General features: G+C 37.9%; 1 protein-coding gene across 1 annotated transcript; it reads left to right on the forward strand.

Moving 5' to 3' along the window:
* Positions 1-10687: 10687 nt before the first annotated feature.
* LOC149385223 (protein DETOXIFICATION 40-like) lies at positions 10688-17813 on the forward strand. Its single transcript, XM_089626732.1, has 7 exons — positions 10688-11070; positions 11321-11952; positions 14257-14313; positions 14636-14874; positions 16698-16816; positions 16901-16987; positions 17565-17813. Exons 1-7 carry the CDS (start codon positions 10762-10764, stop codon positions 17634-17636), a joined length of 1515 nt encoding a protein of 504 aa, XP_089482858.1. The 5' UTR covers positions 10688-10761; the 3' UTR covers positions 17637-17813.
* Positions 17814-18754: the final 941 nt, after the last annotated feature.

Raw genomic sequence — 18754 nt, forward strand, 5'->3', positions numbered from 1 at the left:
CGGAGGGGCTGCAGCGGAGACGCCGGCTCGGTGCCGGTCGTGGAGGGGCTGCAGCGAAGGGGCTGGTCTCGAAGGGGCAGATGCGCGCGGAGGGGTTGGTCGGAGGGCTGGTCACGGAGGCTGAGAGAGAGTGTGTGTTAGAGAATGTGTTAGAGAGAAGGGGTTGGTCGGAGTGGTGGCAGAGATGGAGCTCGGAGTGTAGTGGTGGTCGGAGAAATTATGGAGAGAAATCGGAGAGAGAGAAGGGTTTTAGGTCTTTGGCTCGGATAGAATGAAAACCGAGCAGCACTTTAATTTATATAAAACTTTGAATTTGGGTGCGACTTTGTCGCACCCAATGACACTTTTGGGTGCGACAAAGTTGCACCCAATGACTTGTGTCAGTACTTTTGGGTGCGAAAAAGTCGCACCCAATGATATTTGGAAAAAGAGGGGAAAAATTTGGTCGCGGAAAAATTTAGGACATTTGGGTGCGACTTGTCGCACCAAACTTTAAAAAAATCGTGAATATTTTCCAGCGCTTGCTTGAGTTTTGGGTCCGACTTTTTGCACCCGAAAGTCTTTTTAGGTGCGACTTTTAGGTGCGAAAAGTCGCACCCAAAAGTCATCTGCACCGGAAAACTATATATGTAGTAGTGCTTGGCCAGCGCTATAACGCAATTGGAAGCTTCCTCACCGACTTCGGCCAACGGCAACGCGACAGAGATGAGTTTCACCAAAACGTCTACAACGCGTGGACGACGCACCATCAAAGCTTCCCCGCTCCTCATCCCGATGCTCAAGCCGGAGCATATCCTGACGCCCCTATTTACCCAGCATTCCCGCAACACCTAATGGCACCATACCCGGCGTATCCTCCATGGGAGCCAAGCCTCTACGCCCCCCGCGACCCCGACGAAGACGATGAATGACCGTGGGGAGTAGGGGCGCTCGACCACCCCCTCAAGGTAAGTCCCTCCATCTGTGTTTTGCATAGGTACATTGGTGTTTTGTCTGCTTTTATTGACTTGATAAATGTTTGCCGTTGATAATCTTGTTGAGCTCTGTGTTATCGCCTAAAGCCCGAATAATGTTTGTCTCGATGCTTGGATGACCTTGAGTAGTATTCTAACTAAGTTCTAAAAAGTGACCACCGAACACACTAAGAACCTCTTCGGATCCCTAGTCGAAGCGAAATTGAGCGCACGCTGATCTAGTAAGAATGATATAGGCATTAGGAATAACCCGTCAAGCCAAAAAGCCAACCCGAAAATATGTATCAATTAGAACCCATTCACAAAAAGCCGAACAATTTGTCCTCTCTCGATACTTAGTCAGAAAAATTCAAGCCAATAAGTTTGAAATCCCACAAAGAACCCATTTAACTTTAGCGACTCATGAGTGATGTATTTGAGTGAATTCTTCCAATTTTGTGATATGTACTTCGACCACACTCTCTGTGCTTGTTAGATTTTTAGACATCATGCCGGTGATTTATTCGTCCATATCTCGTATCTATAAAAAAAAAGTATAATAATCACGAGTGTGCCTAATTGAGGTGTTTGTAGTTCTGGCGTGGTGGTCTATATTCATTTGAAGAGATTGGTTGTAGTTGAGTCGAAGTTTGGGGGGATTTGGGGAAGAAAGACTAAAGAAGTAAGATGTTCTCAAAAGGCGTATTCAAAGTCAAGAACATTGGAAATTGAATGAGTGAAGGAATGAGAGGGTGGCGTTTTGGTGAGGATGGAGTCGCTAAGGTTAATGTCGAAGCCACTAAAAATTCGTTTCTTCACCTGAACCTAAGCCTAAACATTACAAGCCTTTAAGATCTATTGACGAGCTAGGAATGACGTGTGCGCATTAGTGGAGATCAAGAGTGAAGAGAAGACTTATGGTGTGTCGAATCGAATAAATTGTCATTCAAAGGAAACGATTCTTGTAGTCGCGTATTAGGATTGGAAAGGCTACGAGACTTGGGAATCAAAAGTTAATCGAGACAAAAGAACATTGCAAACGTCTAAGGCTAACACGAATTTGTAAGGATTCTTTTACACTTGGTAGTTGACTTGGAGTTTAAAACCACAGATGTCTATGTCGATGTAAGTCTAGAGGATTGAAGTTGAGGCAATCATGAGTCGATCATTGTAGTCATGGCATTGAAATTTACCAAATTTAGTCTAGATAACTTCTTTTGTGTGATTTATGTTTTTATTTTTCTTTTGTTACTTGAGGACAAGTAACGGTTTGAGTTTGGGGGGATTTGATAGGTGCGTTAATCACGCGTAAAACTCCTATTTCCCGAACAAAAAACCAACGAGTCCTCGAATATTTTAAAATTTTTTAGTAGGTTTTTGATTAGTTTCAAGTTCAAAGGAGCAATAGAGTGTCTACAGTTAATTTCATGGAAAAAGGACATGATTTGGAGACAAAATGGTCGAAATGGAGTAAAAAAGCAATAGGCAAAAAAATTGGCGAATCCGCGCGCCTCGCATACTGGAAGCACAAACCGAGAAAACTCACAGAGTTTTATGCGCGGAGCGCGCGTAAGCTGAAGTCTGGTCCGCGCGCCGCGCATCGACCACCGCGCGCCTCCGATTGCTGGAATATGAAATTAACGTTTTCTGAAGATTTTTGACCCTTGGATTTAATTGGAGGCTTAGATGACTCCGAAAAAGACACATTCAGAGCTAAAAACACCTTTTGTAACCTGATGAACTCATTCTTAATTCCTAGAGTTGTTTTCTACTTTGCACTTTTCTTTGAGAGTTTTTGTTTGGGAGCAAAAGTTGAGTCGAAGATCCGACGAACAAGCAACCGTGAGCTCCCGTGTTTAATAGTTTTTCCTTCTTTCCCTTATTCTTTATTACTCTAATTCTCGTTAATTGATAGTTTCATTCTTCCCGTTCATGAATTTCATATTGCTTCTCTTATTTATGGTTATGTTGATTCTCGTCTTGATCATTATGCTTATGAATATGAATTCCGTTAGAGGCTAGGTCTTTAGCGGGGTTGCGATGTAGCCGGATTGAATTGGGTTAGGGGGTTTCGTTAGGGTGAAATTATGCTTTGATTTACTTAATTATTCATGCTTGTGTGAATGTGGTCTTAATGCGTTCTTTAGGAGTTTTCGTCATTCGAGAGAGGGCGAAAACTCAAGCTCATAATTCATGCTTCGTTTTGTTCTTAGGTTGCTAGACGGCTTAAGCTTAATGTAATTTCTTGAATTCTCGCGTTTATTGCTCGTAATTGTTTTAATATGATTAGAGGCCGAGAGGATATATAATCCTTCAATTACGTAGGTTGCTAGATCACTCGAGAGAGGCTAGTAATATCATAGGGAGAGTGAGATTAGCGTGAATAGAGTAGTTCAAGTTGTTCGAACCTGAAACCCCCGAGTCTTAATTTTCCGGTGAAGTCGTAACCCCCATTTTTTCTTATTCAAAGTTTCGTGTTTAATTTCCGTTATAGTTTTTATTAGTGTTCGTGTAGTCAATTCTCGCACCACCAACTTTAAGTCAGTGAAATCAATTTGCTCTAGGTTGTTTAACGTCGCTATAGTAATTAGTCTCTGTGGGATCGATATCCGTTACTTACGTAACACTATTACTTGTTCGATACGTCCGCTTGCGTGCTAGTTATAAAAATATCGCAACAGTTGTCAGAGTCTCGCACATGGGGGAGGCCATCCTCGCTGGTGTCACACCTGAGTAGGCTTGCGATAAGGGCATGTTTACCCTTGGTAGGGCAAAAAGCTCAGCGAGCCTATGGTTCATCTCCTCCACGAGGGCCCCGTGGTTGTCCTCGGAGCCTTGCTCACCAGGTTGAACCTCATTATCACGAGGTCGTGGGTCACCTCCCTGGTAGGCTAGGTAGCGAAGATCATCCCTCGAGCTAGTCGCTCGTGGGGCTTGGTCACGTCGCGAGCTATTCGTTCAAATATTTGGGTTGTTTCCTGCTGTATACGTGACAAGCATTTGACTCATCTCTTGGAGTATATGCGAGTGAAAATGTAAGAAGTGATAGAAGGAACGTGGTCGCCAAGTCGAGAAGCCCCCTTCTTCTAGCGCCAAAATATTGTCGCTCGTTTTTGGACAAATTATTCGCGTTCGGACCTAGGTGTCTTTGACTTGGTATCTCGAGTCTATTTCCATCGGCGACTATCCTCCATATCCTTCAAGGTGGCTTGGAAATAAGAAAAAAATAACCACGTTCAAAGGAACACAGAGGCGTTGCCTCTTATTACTTTTCTGATGCTCAACTTTAGTTGGATTTATGTGGAAAATAGAGATTTTTGAGAGTTTGGGTGTTTAGAGAGAGATTATGAGAGAAATGAGATTCCACGATATTTTAACAGCGTTTCAAGACTCAAAACAGCTTACTTAAGTTATGGGACGAGGTCTCTATTCATAGGCCTTGTGGAAAGAACCTTCGGGCTTAGGAACACTTATGACACGTCCAACAAGCGTGCGGCTGAGGCTCGGTAAGCCATTTGCCGAGAGGGCGGGAGACCGAGTGGCCCAGTGACCAAGAGGCCGGGAGATCGAGAGGCCATCGTCTGGCCAGGTCTTGCTGCCTTCGAGGGTCGATGGTCGGGCCCAAATATTTTCCGATGATCCGTTATTCTATTTTGGGTACTCGGGAATGGGCTGATAACACATAATATGCAAGATGAAAACAAACTCAATCTAAGTCAAATCCTCATATGCTGTTTCTGCATCAAGTTTTTTATTATTAGGATCTTATCCATTAATAATACCCAATAAAACTTCCCAAGTGGCACTATACATCGTGAGCAAACTGTTGATTGACTTTAAATGAGAACTCAAGCGGGTATCACCCGGTCATGATAGAGAACCAATCTGATTTATGCCACTTCCACTTTCTAGCTCCCCGATACGAAGTAAAAATTCGACATTCGATGCATGAGCCGCCTTTAGTTAGTCATTTCTCTTACACGATGTACTGACAACATTGATGATGCAATTCAACTTGTTTAAAAAGTGTTGGACATTGTTAACGTCCTTAGCTGCAGCAACCAATGCCAGTTGCAAACGATGAGCAAAACAATGGACATAGTATGCTTATGCACATGCCTTTGATAGACTTAACATCAAGATTGTATTGAGCTCAAACCGAAAAAATACCTATAGAAAAGAAACTCATATCATAACATATTAAGTATAACATTGAGATTATATATCTTGAGAAAGAAACGAAGAATACCTTCTTTCAAAGTTGATGCTTGTGTGTAATTGACGTGAACCTATAAAAAACGTTGATGTATATAACCATCTTTGTCAACGAATCTCAAAACAATAGACATCTGCTCTTTTCTAGATTCATCTCTAGCTTTGTAAACCAACAAACAATACTTTGCATCATCTATCTCTTCGTGAATGTGATTCCTCAATTTATTGACCAAGACGTGTAAAATCTATTTTTGTATTTTTGGTCTTGTGCACAAGGAATTTTGTGGCGCTTTCTTTATAATTCCATCTACTTGAGAATTATATCGTTGTATCAAGCTTCTCAACTCTAAAAACATTCCACGATTTAATAATGTTTCAGATTTGTCATGGCCTCTAAGATGAGATTCTTGATATGTAAGAAATCTTACTACATCAATTGAAGTTTTCAAACGAAGCCGATTCTCTATAATCTTTTGCGATGCAACTTTCTCAAGTCTATCTGCTATATGAGAAGATTGGTCCAAAAGAGCTTCAAAAGCTCTCACAGGTTTTCTATCTCGACTCATAGCTTTATGACCCTTGGTAATGTAGATAAATGGAACGCTCTAATGCTGCAAAAGGGGTAAGAGACCGAGACCAGACGCGTATTTCTCGACCTATGGGCTAATGGGGCCTCACAAACCTAGGAAGAGTCTATTTGGAAATATTTTGTAAAATCTCTCTTGCTACTTACACCCAGAACTTCTGTATATCAGTATAAACTCATGTACATGGGTCGATATAAGATTTAGGATAATTTAGAAAAATCCCCCCTAAACTTTAGGTCGAGTCACAAACAACCCCCTCAATTTCAATTTTCTACAAAATCAATGTCTGAATTCTCGTTTTGTTGCAGCGTTGCCCCTTCCGTCAATTTTTATCTCACTCCGTCAAAAGTATGCTGACGTGAAAGTCACATGTGACTTAAAATATGTGCAATTATCAAAATACCCTCACTTATTATTATTATTATTATTATTATTATTATTATTATTATTTATTTTAATAAATTAAAAATTTTACAGAAAAAGAAAAATCTATCTATCACTCTCTCGATGCCATTTCTTCTTCTTCTTCTTCTTCATTGTTTTTAGTGTTCTGTGCAATACCAATCCCGATCGACGAGGGTCAAAAAATACTTCCCGTCCAAACAAACTTCGACTTGATTCGTTCTTTTCCCTTGAACATCGGGTTCAGAAGACTGTTACCCAAAACTTTCGACCCCGGACTCTAGCGCTCTGATGGTGACGTTGTGAGCGATGTTCCTGTCGGACCTATCTCTGGCGAGGTACACGTGGACCTTCTCGGAGTCCTTCCCGCTTTTGAGCGAGGGACGTGAAATGACCCGGGCGGCGAAGCCGTCCTCGTAGATCACGCTGTTGGTCGATTATGAAAGAGACGACCCCGGGCCCCACAGGTTTATGGAGGTCCGCCACAGTGGCTCGGTGGTCCTTCGAGGAGACTCTTTTTTTGTTTAATATTGGGGCCTCCTTAACTCTTTCTCTCTATCTGGTTTTTCTGTAGATTGTATCTCACATATGCTTGGTTTTCAAACAATTTATAGAACGAAAAAAAAAAGAAATCAACTATGAATCTATCTTGATGGTGTGATTATGTTCAAATTCAGCGACAAAGAAAAAGGAAAAAAAAAACAGTGCTCCGTGAAGAGGGCTTTAGAAGAGTAAAGCCCTGCTCGGAATCGGTGTACCTCTCGAGCTCGAGCTCTAAAGCAGAGACGGCCATGGAAATGGCCATGGGAGAGTTGGAGATAAACCCGTCCAGAATCAGTAAGGCGAGAGAGGAGAGGCTGAGCTGTCGCTTCCGGAGAGAGAGAGCTTGAGTCTCCACCGTGGAAATGGGTCTCTGGTTTGGGACCGAAGCTGGTGGGAACAAAATGGGTTTATGTGTGTATTGATTTGTTAGTGTATGTGTGAGGAGAGAGAGAAACCAAGCTCGACTCTGCCTATGCATCTGAGGAAGGAAGTCCTTTGGATAATTTTCGAAGACGAGCTTCTTCGCAGAAGTCCGAGGTGGCATCGGGTCATGTGAGAACTCCGGCCTCAGGTAAATATAGGCACCATTTTATGAATAGTAATTTTTTTTACTGGGTTTTGTCAACAATATTCTCAATTTTCTTTCATCTGATATCTCTGGCATTCTTTTGGTTGGTTTGAGCCTTGTCTAAAAGGATATTATTGTGGTAAACGTTTGACCTTACCAATTGATAAGATTTTGGGTGTGGGGTGATTGTAATTATCAGTGGATAGTTGTCTTTAATAGAAGAGAATGATCAGAAAAGGCTTTGAACAATCAGGTTGAGATTGTGTTAGGAGAGCCATGGGTCTATCGAATTACTTGGAGCTCCCAAATATCCAAATCTAAATTCTGTAAATAATTATGTATTTAAAAATAAACTCATCAAGTTACTTGGATTGAGTATGAAGTTTCTTTTCTCTGAACATGTCAAATATTCAACTCTGCAGATCGATCTGTTAGAAGAAATGCTTCTTCAATGGATTTGTTAGTGTATGTGTCAGGAGAGAGAGAGAGAGTTAATTTATATAAAAAAAATTAAAAATTAATTCAATATACTACAAAATACTATTCTACCCTTAATTGAGGTAACATGTGACTAAAACGTGCGTATCTCATGGATGGTAACTGCTAAATTTTGACGGAAGGGGCAAAAGTCAAGAAAAATGATAGTTCAGAGTATTTTTTTGTTGAAAATCAAAGTTGAGGGTGCACATTGTTAATCGACCAAGAGTTCAGGGTGTATTCTTGTAAATTATCCTAAGATTTATTATTTTGTAAATAAAAAACGCAAAATTCCCCAAGTTTTTCTAAACCATTTATATTTATATTGTCTTCCGCACTAATAAAATCATACATGGATTATGTTATATTTATATTCCGCACATATATATATATATATATATATAATATATATATATATATATATATATATATATAATTTATCTTGAGATTTGGGTTAATATGGGATGAGGTGTCGCGGGTCGTGCCAGATTTTGTTGTAACATAGCTAGGTTTCTATGACATGAATTCAAACTATTTCCAACATGTAATAAAAGAGAACAATTTTTTTTTTTCGTTTTTGACCTTTTTCCATGCTCGAGATCCATCAACTGTGAAAGCATTGCTTCCAGAATTCCCATTAAAGAGAACAATTCTTTTCATTTTTGACCTTTTTCCATGCTCGAGATCCATCAACTGTGAAAACATTGCTTCCAGAATTCCCATTATCCTTTTTAAAAAGAAACAAGGAAGAAAAAACATAGAATTTTCGTTGGGAGAATATTCTAACCATGTTGGACCGAGTATATACCAAGATTCTTAAAAACTTCTTAAATGTGTTTCCCTTGTTTTTAGATATTCTTCTTCTTTTGGCTTATACGAACCGTATTTAATGTAAGCTCTTTGTACCTTGTCGTGCAAATAGGTTGGATAGGTGCATATTTGTCACCTTTTTCCTGCATCTCGTTCCAAGTTATTGATATCCAACTCAACTTCATCTTCAACTTTATCTTCATTTCTTTGTAATTGAAACATGATCCTCATATTACAAATTTATTTCATCAACTTGGACAGCATTTGTTGTACTTTGAATACTTCATCTCTTGAAGAACTCATCGATTGTTCTATTCGTCATCTGAAATATCAAAACCAAATTCAAACATCACTTCTTCAATACTAATTATCCAATAGTAAAATCTAAAACATTCACTATTTTTTTTATTAACCAATACAAGTACAGCTTTAGAAGTTCTTCACTTACATAATTATTCATATATACTTCTAGTGATTGATGATCAGAAGCAATGTTTGATATTAAAGAATTAACCAGTTTGATATTAAAAATAACTTAAATTAATCGGAAATAACAATTTCAAATAATAGAAGTTAAAGAATTAGTCGAAGACAGAGCCAAGAGTCAAACTGCGATGACGAGAGACGAGTTGTTGTTGCGGTGACGATGGAGTCGGACGGAGGAGTGCGTCGCCGTTGCGAGTGGATGTCGGCGCAGCTCTGGTCACAAGTGGTGGTGGTTGTGGCGGGACGATTATGATTTAGGTGAATGGTGATTACATGGTGAGTCAAAGAAAAGGGAGTCGGAGAGTTAGAGTCGATTGAGAGAGAGGGAGACCAATACGTTAATGGGCCGAGTATAGGCTATATTGGGCCAATAAGTTTATTTTAGAATTTGGGATGGGGGGAGAGGGGCAAGGGATCCTTATGCCTTAACGTAATTCCGCCACTGCTCTCAACCTTTGGATCGTAGGTAAAACCCGGGGAGACACTTGCCTTCGCGAGTGGTACTCTCTGTACAGCTTTGTCGGATTCGACTAGTGGGATTCCCTAGGAAGCAGCACAACTATCTCCTAATTTATTGTTCAATAGCGGGCTCGAGTGTTTGAAGCAACGGTCTCGGTGAGCCTAGATTCTCCCCCTCTGGAAGCACAACGAGTTTAGCCATCTTAAGATTTCTCGGCATACGTATGACATGGTGGGAGCACATAGGTGTTCTTATGACTCCCTCTTTCTGCCGCAAAAATACTCACGTGCGTTGTGGGCTAACATCGAACAGCTTTTGTGGTTCGACACAAATACAAACTTTAAGGTAGGAAGTGAGCTAAAGTGTGGGTCATCTCGTTCGTCTAGTCATTCCGACCTCATAGGAGAGTTTCCTCCAAGCTTATCTCATGGAAAATAAAACGAGAAATAAGAAACCTATAAGGGCACTGAGGAATTTTTTTCGATGCGCTTTCCGACGTTTAACATTAATTTTCGTGTAAATGTTGAGGTGGTGAGGTTTCATCTCAACTCCAAAAGTTAGTTGTTTCAGAGAGGAAAATGTTCAGTTTGCATTTTGACAGAGTTCGCGGAGTTAGAGAATTTAATTTTTTTTTAATTGGCTTGAGTCTCTATTTATGAAGGAGAAGGAAACTCCTTGTTGGAGGATCGATGAGTCATAAATAAAGTAAGTAGCGTCAAGCTTGACGAGAGGATGGCGGGACACGATCCGAGGTGAGGAGGAGACACTTCCTCCTAGCATCAAGGTCCTGCATGACGCAGGACCTCGTGCGGAGAGTCTGACGCAGACCTCATTTCAAGCTTGGACTTTTTTTCAACTCTTTTTCTTTTTTCTTGATGGGATAATGAGTCATAACTCCAACAAAGTTCTTACTTTATAAATATAGAATAATAAAGGTTCATATCCGATTAGAGATGCGCTTAGCACTTCAGAAGAGACTAGTGAAGAAGGTAACAAAATCCTGCCTTCGTGATTGTCGAAAAAAGTATTCTATATTTTATTAATTACGAGGCGTTATAAATAAATATTATTTCCACAACCTTATCACTTTTTTTTTAACCAAATACAGTAACATTGAAAATAAAGATCCTTATTATCTGTTGACAACAACGACAAAGAAAAAATATAGTAAATGATATGTGGTATATATGTGCCAGACTTGTGTATCCCTAAACTCAAAGAACCAGTGACCATTCAAAGACGCAATTACTTAATCACGATATGGGGTCTGAAGAGGAAGTGGTAGTACTCCATCAACCGTTGGTGGACCCCTCCTCCGACGACCACCATTCCCTGCTCGAGAAGGTCCTGTCGGACCCTCGACTTCCGGCGCCAGAGCGGCTCCGGCGAGCCACGTGGATGGAGCTGAAACTGTTGTACCGGCTGGCGGCCCCGGCGGTGATGACTTATCTCATAAACAACGTCCTTTCCCTCTCCGCGCGTGTCTTTTCCGGCCACCTCGGCAACCTCGAGCTCGCCGCCGCCTCTCTTGGCAACAGCGGCGTCCAACTCCTCGCCTACGGCCTCATGGTCTCAATCCATCTATTTATCTATATATGTGTGTATATATATATATATATATATGCTAAATATTCTACTTGAATAATTTATATGTCGTTATGTATAACATTATTTTATACTAATATGCCACACCCATCAAATTTTCTGACTTACTTTTAAAATGTCACTCTGGTCATATCATATAGTTAAAATTTCAGAGATTCACTCTTTTTTTGACGTGACAAATTTCTTGATAAATATATATCTTATTTTACGGTAGCTGGGGATGGGAAGCGCGGTGGAGACGCTGTGCGGACAAGCGTTCGGGGCGAACCGGCCGGAGATGCTGGGAATATACATGCAACGAGCCACGGTGGTGCTTTGCCTGACCGGAATCCCAGTCACGGCGGTCTATATCCTCTCCCGCCCGATCCTCATCCTCCTTGGAGAGCCACCGGAAGTGGCCTCTGCTGCAGCCGTGTTCGTCTACGGTCTTATCCCTCAGATCTTCGCCTACGCCGCCAACTTCCCAATCCAGAAGTTCCTTCAGGCGCAGAGCATAGTGCTGCCCAGCGCCCTCATCTCCGCCGCCACGCTGGCAGTCCACCTGGCGCTGAGCTGGGCCGTCGCGTTCCCGCTGGGCCTCGGCCTCGTGGGAGTCTCGCTGGCGCTGAGCTTCTCGTGGTGGGCCATGGTCGCGGCACAGTTTGCGTACGTGGCGAGCAGCGAGCGGTGTAGGGACACGTGGACCGGGTTCAGTCTCGAGGCCTTTTCGGGGCTGTGGGAGTTTTTTAAGCTCTCGGCGGCTTCCGCGGTGATGCTGTGCCTCGAGACGTGGTATTTTCAGGTTCTGGTTTTGGTCTCTGGTTTGCTTGACAACCCTCAGCTCGCCTTGGATTCTCTTGCCATCTGGTAAATACTATATCTATGGCTCAATGTTTTTGTTTCTTTTTTATTTGATATTTTAAGTAATAGTATCAAGGTATTTCTATGACTATTTCATAGCATTAAATCATAATAATAACAATATTAATAAATCTATAAACGATAAAGTCGTCTTTATCATAACCTTCTCATACATACATAAAGTAAAAAAAATGAGTAATTTTCTTTCAATTTCATTTTCATAAGTGCCACTCGGTAGACTTGTCACACCTACTGTTTCTTATTTGTCTTATTTTCTACTATTTTTTTCCTTCTCTGTCGTTTTCTCATTCTCTCTGGTTTTTTTTTTCTTCGTAAGGATATAATTTGTAGCCATCATTTATACTCTTTTTTTATATATATAATTTATAAGCATCCATAATATATATATTCTGTAGTTCATATTTATTTATCGAATTTATTAGAGATTTTCATACTTATGATAGAGCGGTATTCAACTTATTTGCTATAGTTTGATTTTCTTTTATATGTTGTGACATTAGATTTCATAATGGGTGTGTTTTGACCTAACTTATTAAGCCTGATTTTTTTTTAAGAAAAACCTAACCGTTTTAAAGAGTTCGATAAAAAATAGTTTTTAGTAAAAATTGAAAAGTACTTTTACAAAATATAAAATAAAATTGAAAAGTAAAATGTTTGTAACTTTTGAGAAAAACTTATTTTTTAAAAAGCCGAATCTAAAAGCGTTTTTAAAAAAAGCAGAGCTATGCATAAAAAACTTAATAGTTATTTATTTTTCATCAAATCAATTTATTTCAATTTATTTATTATTATTAATGAAAACAAAAATAATTTACGAAATCACATCTAATTTTTTAATTTGTTGTTGTTGTTGTTGTTGATATAAAGCTAGAGGTAGTTAAGAATTATTAATCATTTATTATTAATCTTATTCCTTATAGTCTGTAATTATATATCAGAAACATATAGTACGTATTGAATTCTCAGATATTTACTCTTGTAGGAGAATGCTATATTTTCATAAAAATACAATTGTCTGATATGTTTCCGTGTGAAAGTATAATAAGGTTTCATTTCAAAACCAATTGATAGTAAGAGAAGTAACTCATGACCTTTATAAGTTTTTATTAGTTCTCATTCACTTTTAATGTGGGATTCTTCAAGATTACGGCTCTTTGTGTTCGTTCATCTTGGACCGAATATCAACGATTGGATCGGATACCCATTTAAGTTTAATAGGCTCTGATATCACGTGAAAGTATTATGAGATTCTATCTCAAAATCAATTAGTGATGAAATGAGTAACCCATGACCTTTATAAATTCTTGTTAGTTCTCGATTTTCAATTTTGATTCCTAATAACATTATGGTATATATTTGAGTAAAATGTTTATGATATGTTTTATATACATAAGTGAGATCAATGCTTGCCCATGACATAGCATATTATTATCTGATTGGGCCGAGCATTGATTGAGTCAACTATATGTTTGTTTTGGAGCTACGGCTTAACCTCGTTCTGTGTGACCATGCACGCGATTCTATACATTTCTGTGACTATCAGTGTAATACATTGCTGAAATTTAATCATATTTTATTGTCTTAAGAGCAACAACTATTTCTATGTTGCCCAGATATGTTATCTTATTTATCGATGGATACATTTACGTTACAATAAGTGTCGTAACGTTGAGACAGTACATAAGCATAATTTCAGTATGCGATCAATACAACATATTAATTAATTATGCAAATTATTTGTATTTTTCTTCTCATCCTCTTTTGGAATATGGCCTTTAAAATTGTGCTGCCTCCTATTTTATAATATTATCAGGATATGAAAGCTGAGTTTCCTATATATTCGTCTGATATTTCAAATCTACAATACACCATTACCCTTTGTACTATTCCTTTGATGCGATTTTACTAGCTACATATAATTTGGATGGAAAAGGTCGATCTTCTTGTATACATAAAAAAAAAAAAAAAAAAAAATTCAAACAGAAAAGATACTTGCTTAAATTCCACTTGTGCACGAAGAATTGTCGAAATTCTAAGAATATATTCCAAGCTGCTCCTGGAATATATTCTCACAATAGAGGATGGGCGTGGATTATTGCGAGAAAGTTTTCTCTAAGCCAAATCAATGAACCTAAATATATGTATCTTTTAAATTAGAAAATTTGTTCAAGTTAAATAAGAGAATTTCATGATTGAATATTATGGTTTGAGTATAATATAATATGTGTATTTGTATTATTACTGTCTAATTTGACGTCAAGTAGAGTAATGCAAATATATTTGATGCAGCTTGGCTGTTTGTGGGCTATCTCTCATGGTATCCATTGGATTTAATGCTGCTGTAAGGTCAGTCATATATACACGAACGCACAGTCAAATATAAATTTACATTTTTTCTAAAAAATATAAATAATAGAATAATAACAATGAAAAAAAAAGATTTGTTACTGTTTATTTCATGCAAATTATACCAACTAGATTGACAACACTCGCCTTTCTCTTGTTGCATTATTTATAATTAACTGATGACAAAATTAAGGGCTCCAGAAGAACTGCAACTGATAAAAAAAAATGTGACATTTGAATAAAAGTATATCATAATCATGTTCAATACTAATTGATGACCAGCTATTGCTTAACATGTGATTAATTGTTTATATTAATATAGTGTGAGGGTGAGCAACGAGTTAGGAGGTGGGAACCCTAAATCTGCGGCGTTCAGTGTGGTGGTGGCAAACGTTGTCTCTTTTCTGATTACAGTATTGGAAGCCATCGCCATTCTTTACTTCCGCCATGTCATCAGTTACGCCTTCACCGACGGTGACACTGTGGCAGAGGCTGTGTCGGAGCTCTGTCCTTTCGTGGCCCTCACTCTACTCCTCAACGGAATTCAACCAGTCTTGTCCGGTAATTCGTATTTTAAACTAGAGGGGTTAATATCTGAAAAAAAAAAAGTTAGGGAGAGCTAATTTATGAATTTTTAGGGTAAAAAAATTAATTTATTTTCTAAAGCTAGCAAAAAATGCAACAAGAAAAAAAAAATTGAGGAGGGTTATAGCCCACTCTGTACACTACAATAAAAATTGGCAACAACCACAATAATTTTTCTCGGAGATAGTCGCGACAAGTCGTGACTGTTTTCGCGGCTGAAGTACCAACAACCACGACTTTCATGGAAACAGTTGCGACAAGAGCCCAATGATACCATTTCCGGATTGGGGAGACCAAACAAAATTACATTTTGTTGAACAAATCATACCATACAAGGGGGTGACTAGAAAACATGGACAACTGATCTGATGCGTCTCAAAGCTTTCACCAATGATTACCTTGCAATCGCACTCGGTTAAATCATCACGCATGTTGCGAATGCTAAACAGTTCTAGTGTTAGCAAAACACCCACCATTTCACCTTCATCGATCGAATCTGCAATAATCTTATCCCCTCTCTATCTGAATCTCGGGCCATGAAATCGTTTCTTGTCTTCAGTATCCCTCTTTTAATCAGAGAAGCTCTAAGGATAAAACTATCTCAATCTTCAAAATCCTCCATGCTTGTTGAATTGTTTTTTTAGGCGAATAAAGTAGATTCTCGATAACTTCCTAATTGCCGCCATTTTCACTCATACCGCCAGTCAAACATTGACCAAAATCAACATACGATAAAATATTTATGTTTCTGAATTCAAAATCCAACAAATTTCATCCATGATTCTTGGCAAGGACGAAGTCAAGATTCTAAACTACGGGGGCTAATATGAAAAAAAAAAAGTTAAGGGGGTTGATTTATAAACTTTTAGGTTAAACATATTTTAAAAATAGAATAAAATAAAAAAATGGCAAAAAATAAATAAATTGAGGGGGGACTATAGTCCATCTCGAGCTTGCCTTGGCTTCGTGCCTGTTTTTGGTGTGTTCCGCAGTCTTGGATGGTACACGACTACAGTATTTTCCTTCATGGATGTTGAGATTCCATAACTCCTTCCAAGTAATTCAGATCGAAGATCACTTTGTCCAAATATTTGAATGCCGATTGAAAATTTTCCTCTTTTTAGAGTCGTACGTCAAGCAGACCCAGCCCTACCACTAGGCAACTTAGGCAATTGCGTAGGACCTTAAACTCTAAGAAAAAAAAAATAGTGCCTCATATTTGTTCTCTCTCATTTTATACACGGGCCCTGGTAGTTTTTCATGCCCGGTATTGATTTTTCAGGCTTCAAAGCCTGAATTTTTTATGGCCCATCTATATATATGTGGTGAAACATTGGAGACTGAATACAGAGATAATGGATATTCCGTTGACGGAGCCCTCACTTCGGTTCCTTTCTCTCCAATATGGACACCCGTTGAGAAAATGCGAATAAAATTGTCATTGAGATACATTAATTGATATGATCTGGGAAACCAAAGTCTTGTATACTTGAAGAATAAAACTTCATTCATAGGCTCTACCCATGTCAATCTTGATGCCCATCAATCTTTCTCTATACTAATGTTTCTTCATCTTAGCTATGATTTCACGAGATATGATGGTGTTTTTGCAATCCAGCTTCCCTCCACAGACTCATTGGAACAAGTTATCGTATACATTGATTTTACATTATGTGCGATATTTTATCTCTCACTAAACAAAATTTCAATTATCTTTAATAGATTCATTGTTTAATACGTGGTTGAGTAGAATGGGAAAGTTACTCGTAGCAACCTTTTATTTTAATTTGAAATAATAGGAGTGGCTGTCGGGTGTGGATGGCAAGCATTCGTTGCATATGTGAATGTGGGATGTTATTATGTTGTTGGAGTTCCTTTCGGCTGTCTTCTTGGCTTCAAGTTCAATCTTGGTGTTAAGGTAATCAATGGCTTATCGTGATTCGTTTCAACACTCAATTTTCAAAGACCTAGAACTACAAAAAATTTGTATGATATATCACAGGGAATATGGTCAGGGATGATTGGAGGGACAATGATGCAGACTCTCATTTTATTGTGGGTAACGTTTTGCACGGATTGGAACAAAGAGGTAAATGATGTTTTGAATCCTTCCAAACATTAAGGGAATCGGACGCGAATATGGATGTGCGTATTTGGATGGTAAATAAAAGGGTCTATTAGGAAAATAGTCAATTTAAACCTTTGATATTACTAAATAGCCAATTTTTTATAAATCTTATGTAAATAACAATTTTCATATATTTACAGACGTAAATCTTAGATAAATAGTCACTTTTATATATTATGTCATATCATTATTTATGCCTATTTATCTCAGATTTACCAAACGTTGACTATTTAGCAATGTCAAACGGTTAAATTCATTATTTTCCTATTTTTTTTGTAAATAAAAACTATATTTCGAAAAGTCATTTTTACGAGTATTTTTCGATTTGCAAAAATTTTCATATATAAATATTTTAAGATGCCATTTTATGTAACTAAAACAACATTTTTTTTTAATTTAATTTACGAATCATGTAGTCTCAAATACCTATTTTGTATAATTTTCTTATAGAAATGCTATGTAACAAATATCAATGTAGAATCAATTGATGTAGTAAAGCCCACTGAAAACATGTTGTGTTTGTACTTTTATTTTTCAGGTGGAAAAGGCTAGGACTCGTTTGGATAAATGGGACGGCAAGAAGAAAACTAAGAACCAAGGAAATAATTAGGATAAGAAATAAATATGACTTAATTTTATGATTCGTCACATAAAATAAATAAATACAAAACTTATATGTACTTGTTATTCCTATATCCTTCTTCTTCTTTTTTTTTCTTTTTATGTCTTTTGTTGCTACACACCGATATTTACTGAAATTCGAAATCACCAGTGGCCATTTTTTCCAGTACTTCCGTCATTTTTTTCAATGAAATTCAAGGATGTCTATGACCCTTCACTCAAATTCAAGAAAAAGAGGGCTGATTTACCAAGGTGTTTGATCTTTTTATTAATTGATAGTCAAATTAGAGTTGATTTTCAGTTATGATTATTGTAGTACCTACAACTTTGACCCTTCACTCAAATTCACATCTTCATAGTGTTTAGGGGGAAAATGAATGAGACTTTTTGAAAGAGTTTCTTTAACAAAACTTAAACAAATATTTCTGTAATATCTTTTTGAATTTATTGCAACAGTGAGATGGCATCGTTTGTGTGTTGGTTTAGTGAGATTTTTGGTGGCGCCAGACATGGAATCGATAAAGGCTTTACGAAGTTAATGATGACAATAGAGCTTGTAGTAAAGATATTTGAGGGTTTTTTTTTTTTTTTTTATTTGGGGTAAGATGTGGTCTATGTATTTTTTTTTTAATTGTTGTGTAGCAAAAATGGTCCATTCTTTTCGCTTGATTAGAGAGAACTACTTTCACAGAATTATGTTCGGTATTCACTTTTTTTTTAGTTAGACTGTACGAATTTTTTTTTTTTTTCTCATTAATTTAAAACCCAGTGAGCGTTTGCATCGATGGTGTTCTCATACACGTACGCTTTGGGGAAAGGAAAAAAAAAAAACTCTTCAAAATTATAATATAAAGAGAAGAAAACAAACTAAAACCAGCAAACAATAATAAAATATATATCATCGATATCAATATCTATACTACATTCCTGTCTGCACGAGGGAGAAAAAGGCCCTAATAGTGTCTTATATTATTTAGAAAACACATAAAAAGTCAGCAAGATTAAACTTAAAAGAGAAAATCCAATATCTTTGGCCTCGCATAGTAAAACTACTCTTCTTAGTTGCTACCGCCTTCGTCGTCCGTCTTCGGCGGTGGCTTGTTGAGA

The sequence above is a fragment of the Urtica dioica genome, chromosome 9 (genome assembly GCF_054948205.1).
Source record: "Urtica dioica subsp. dioica isolate 48M chromosome 9, U.dioica_male_clone48M_v1_H2, whole genome shotgun sequence".
Taxonomy (NCBI): Eukaryota; Viridiplantae; Streptophyta; class Magnoliopsida; order Rosales; family Urticaceae; genus Urtica; species Urtica dioica.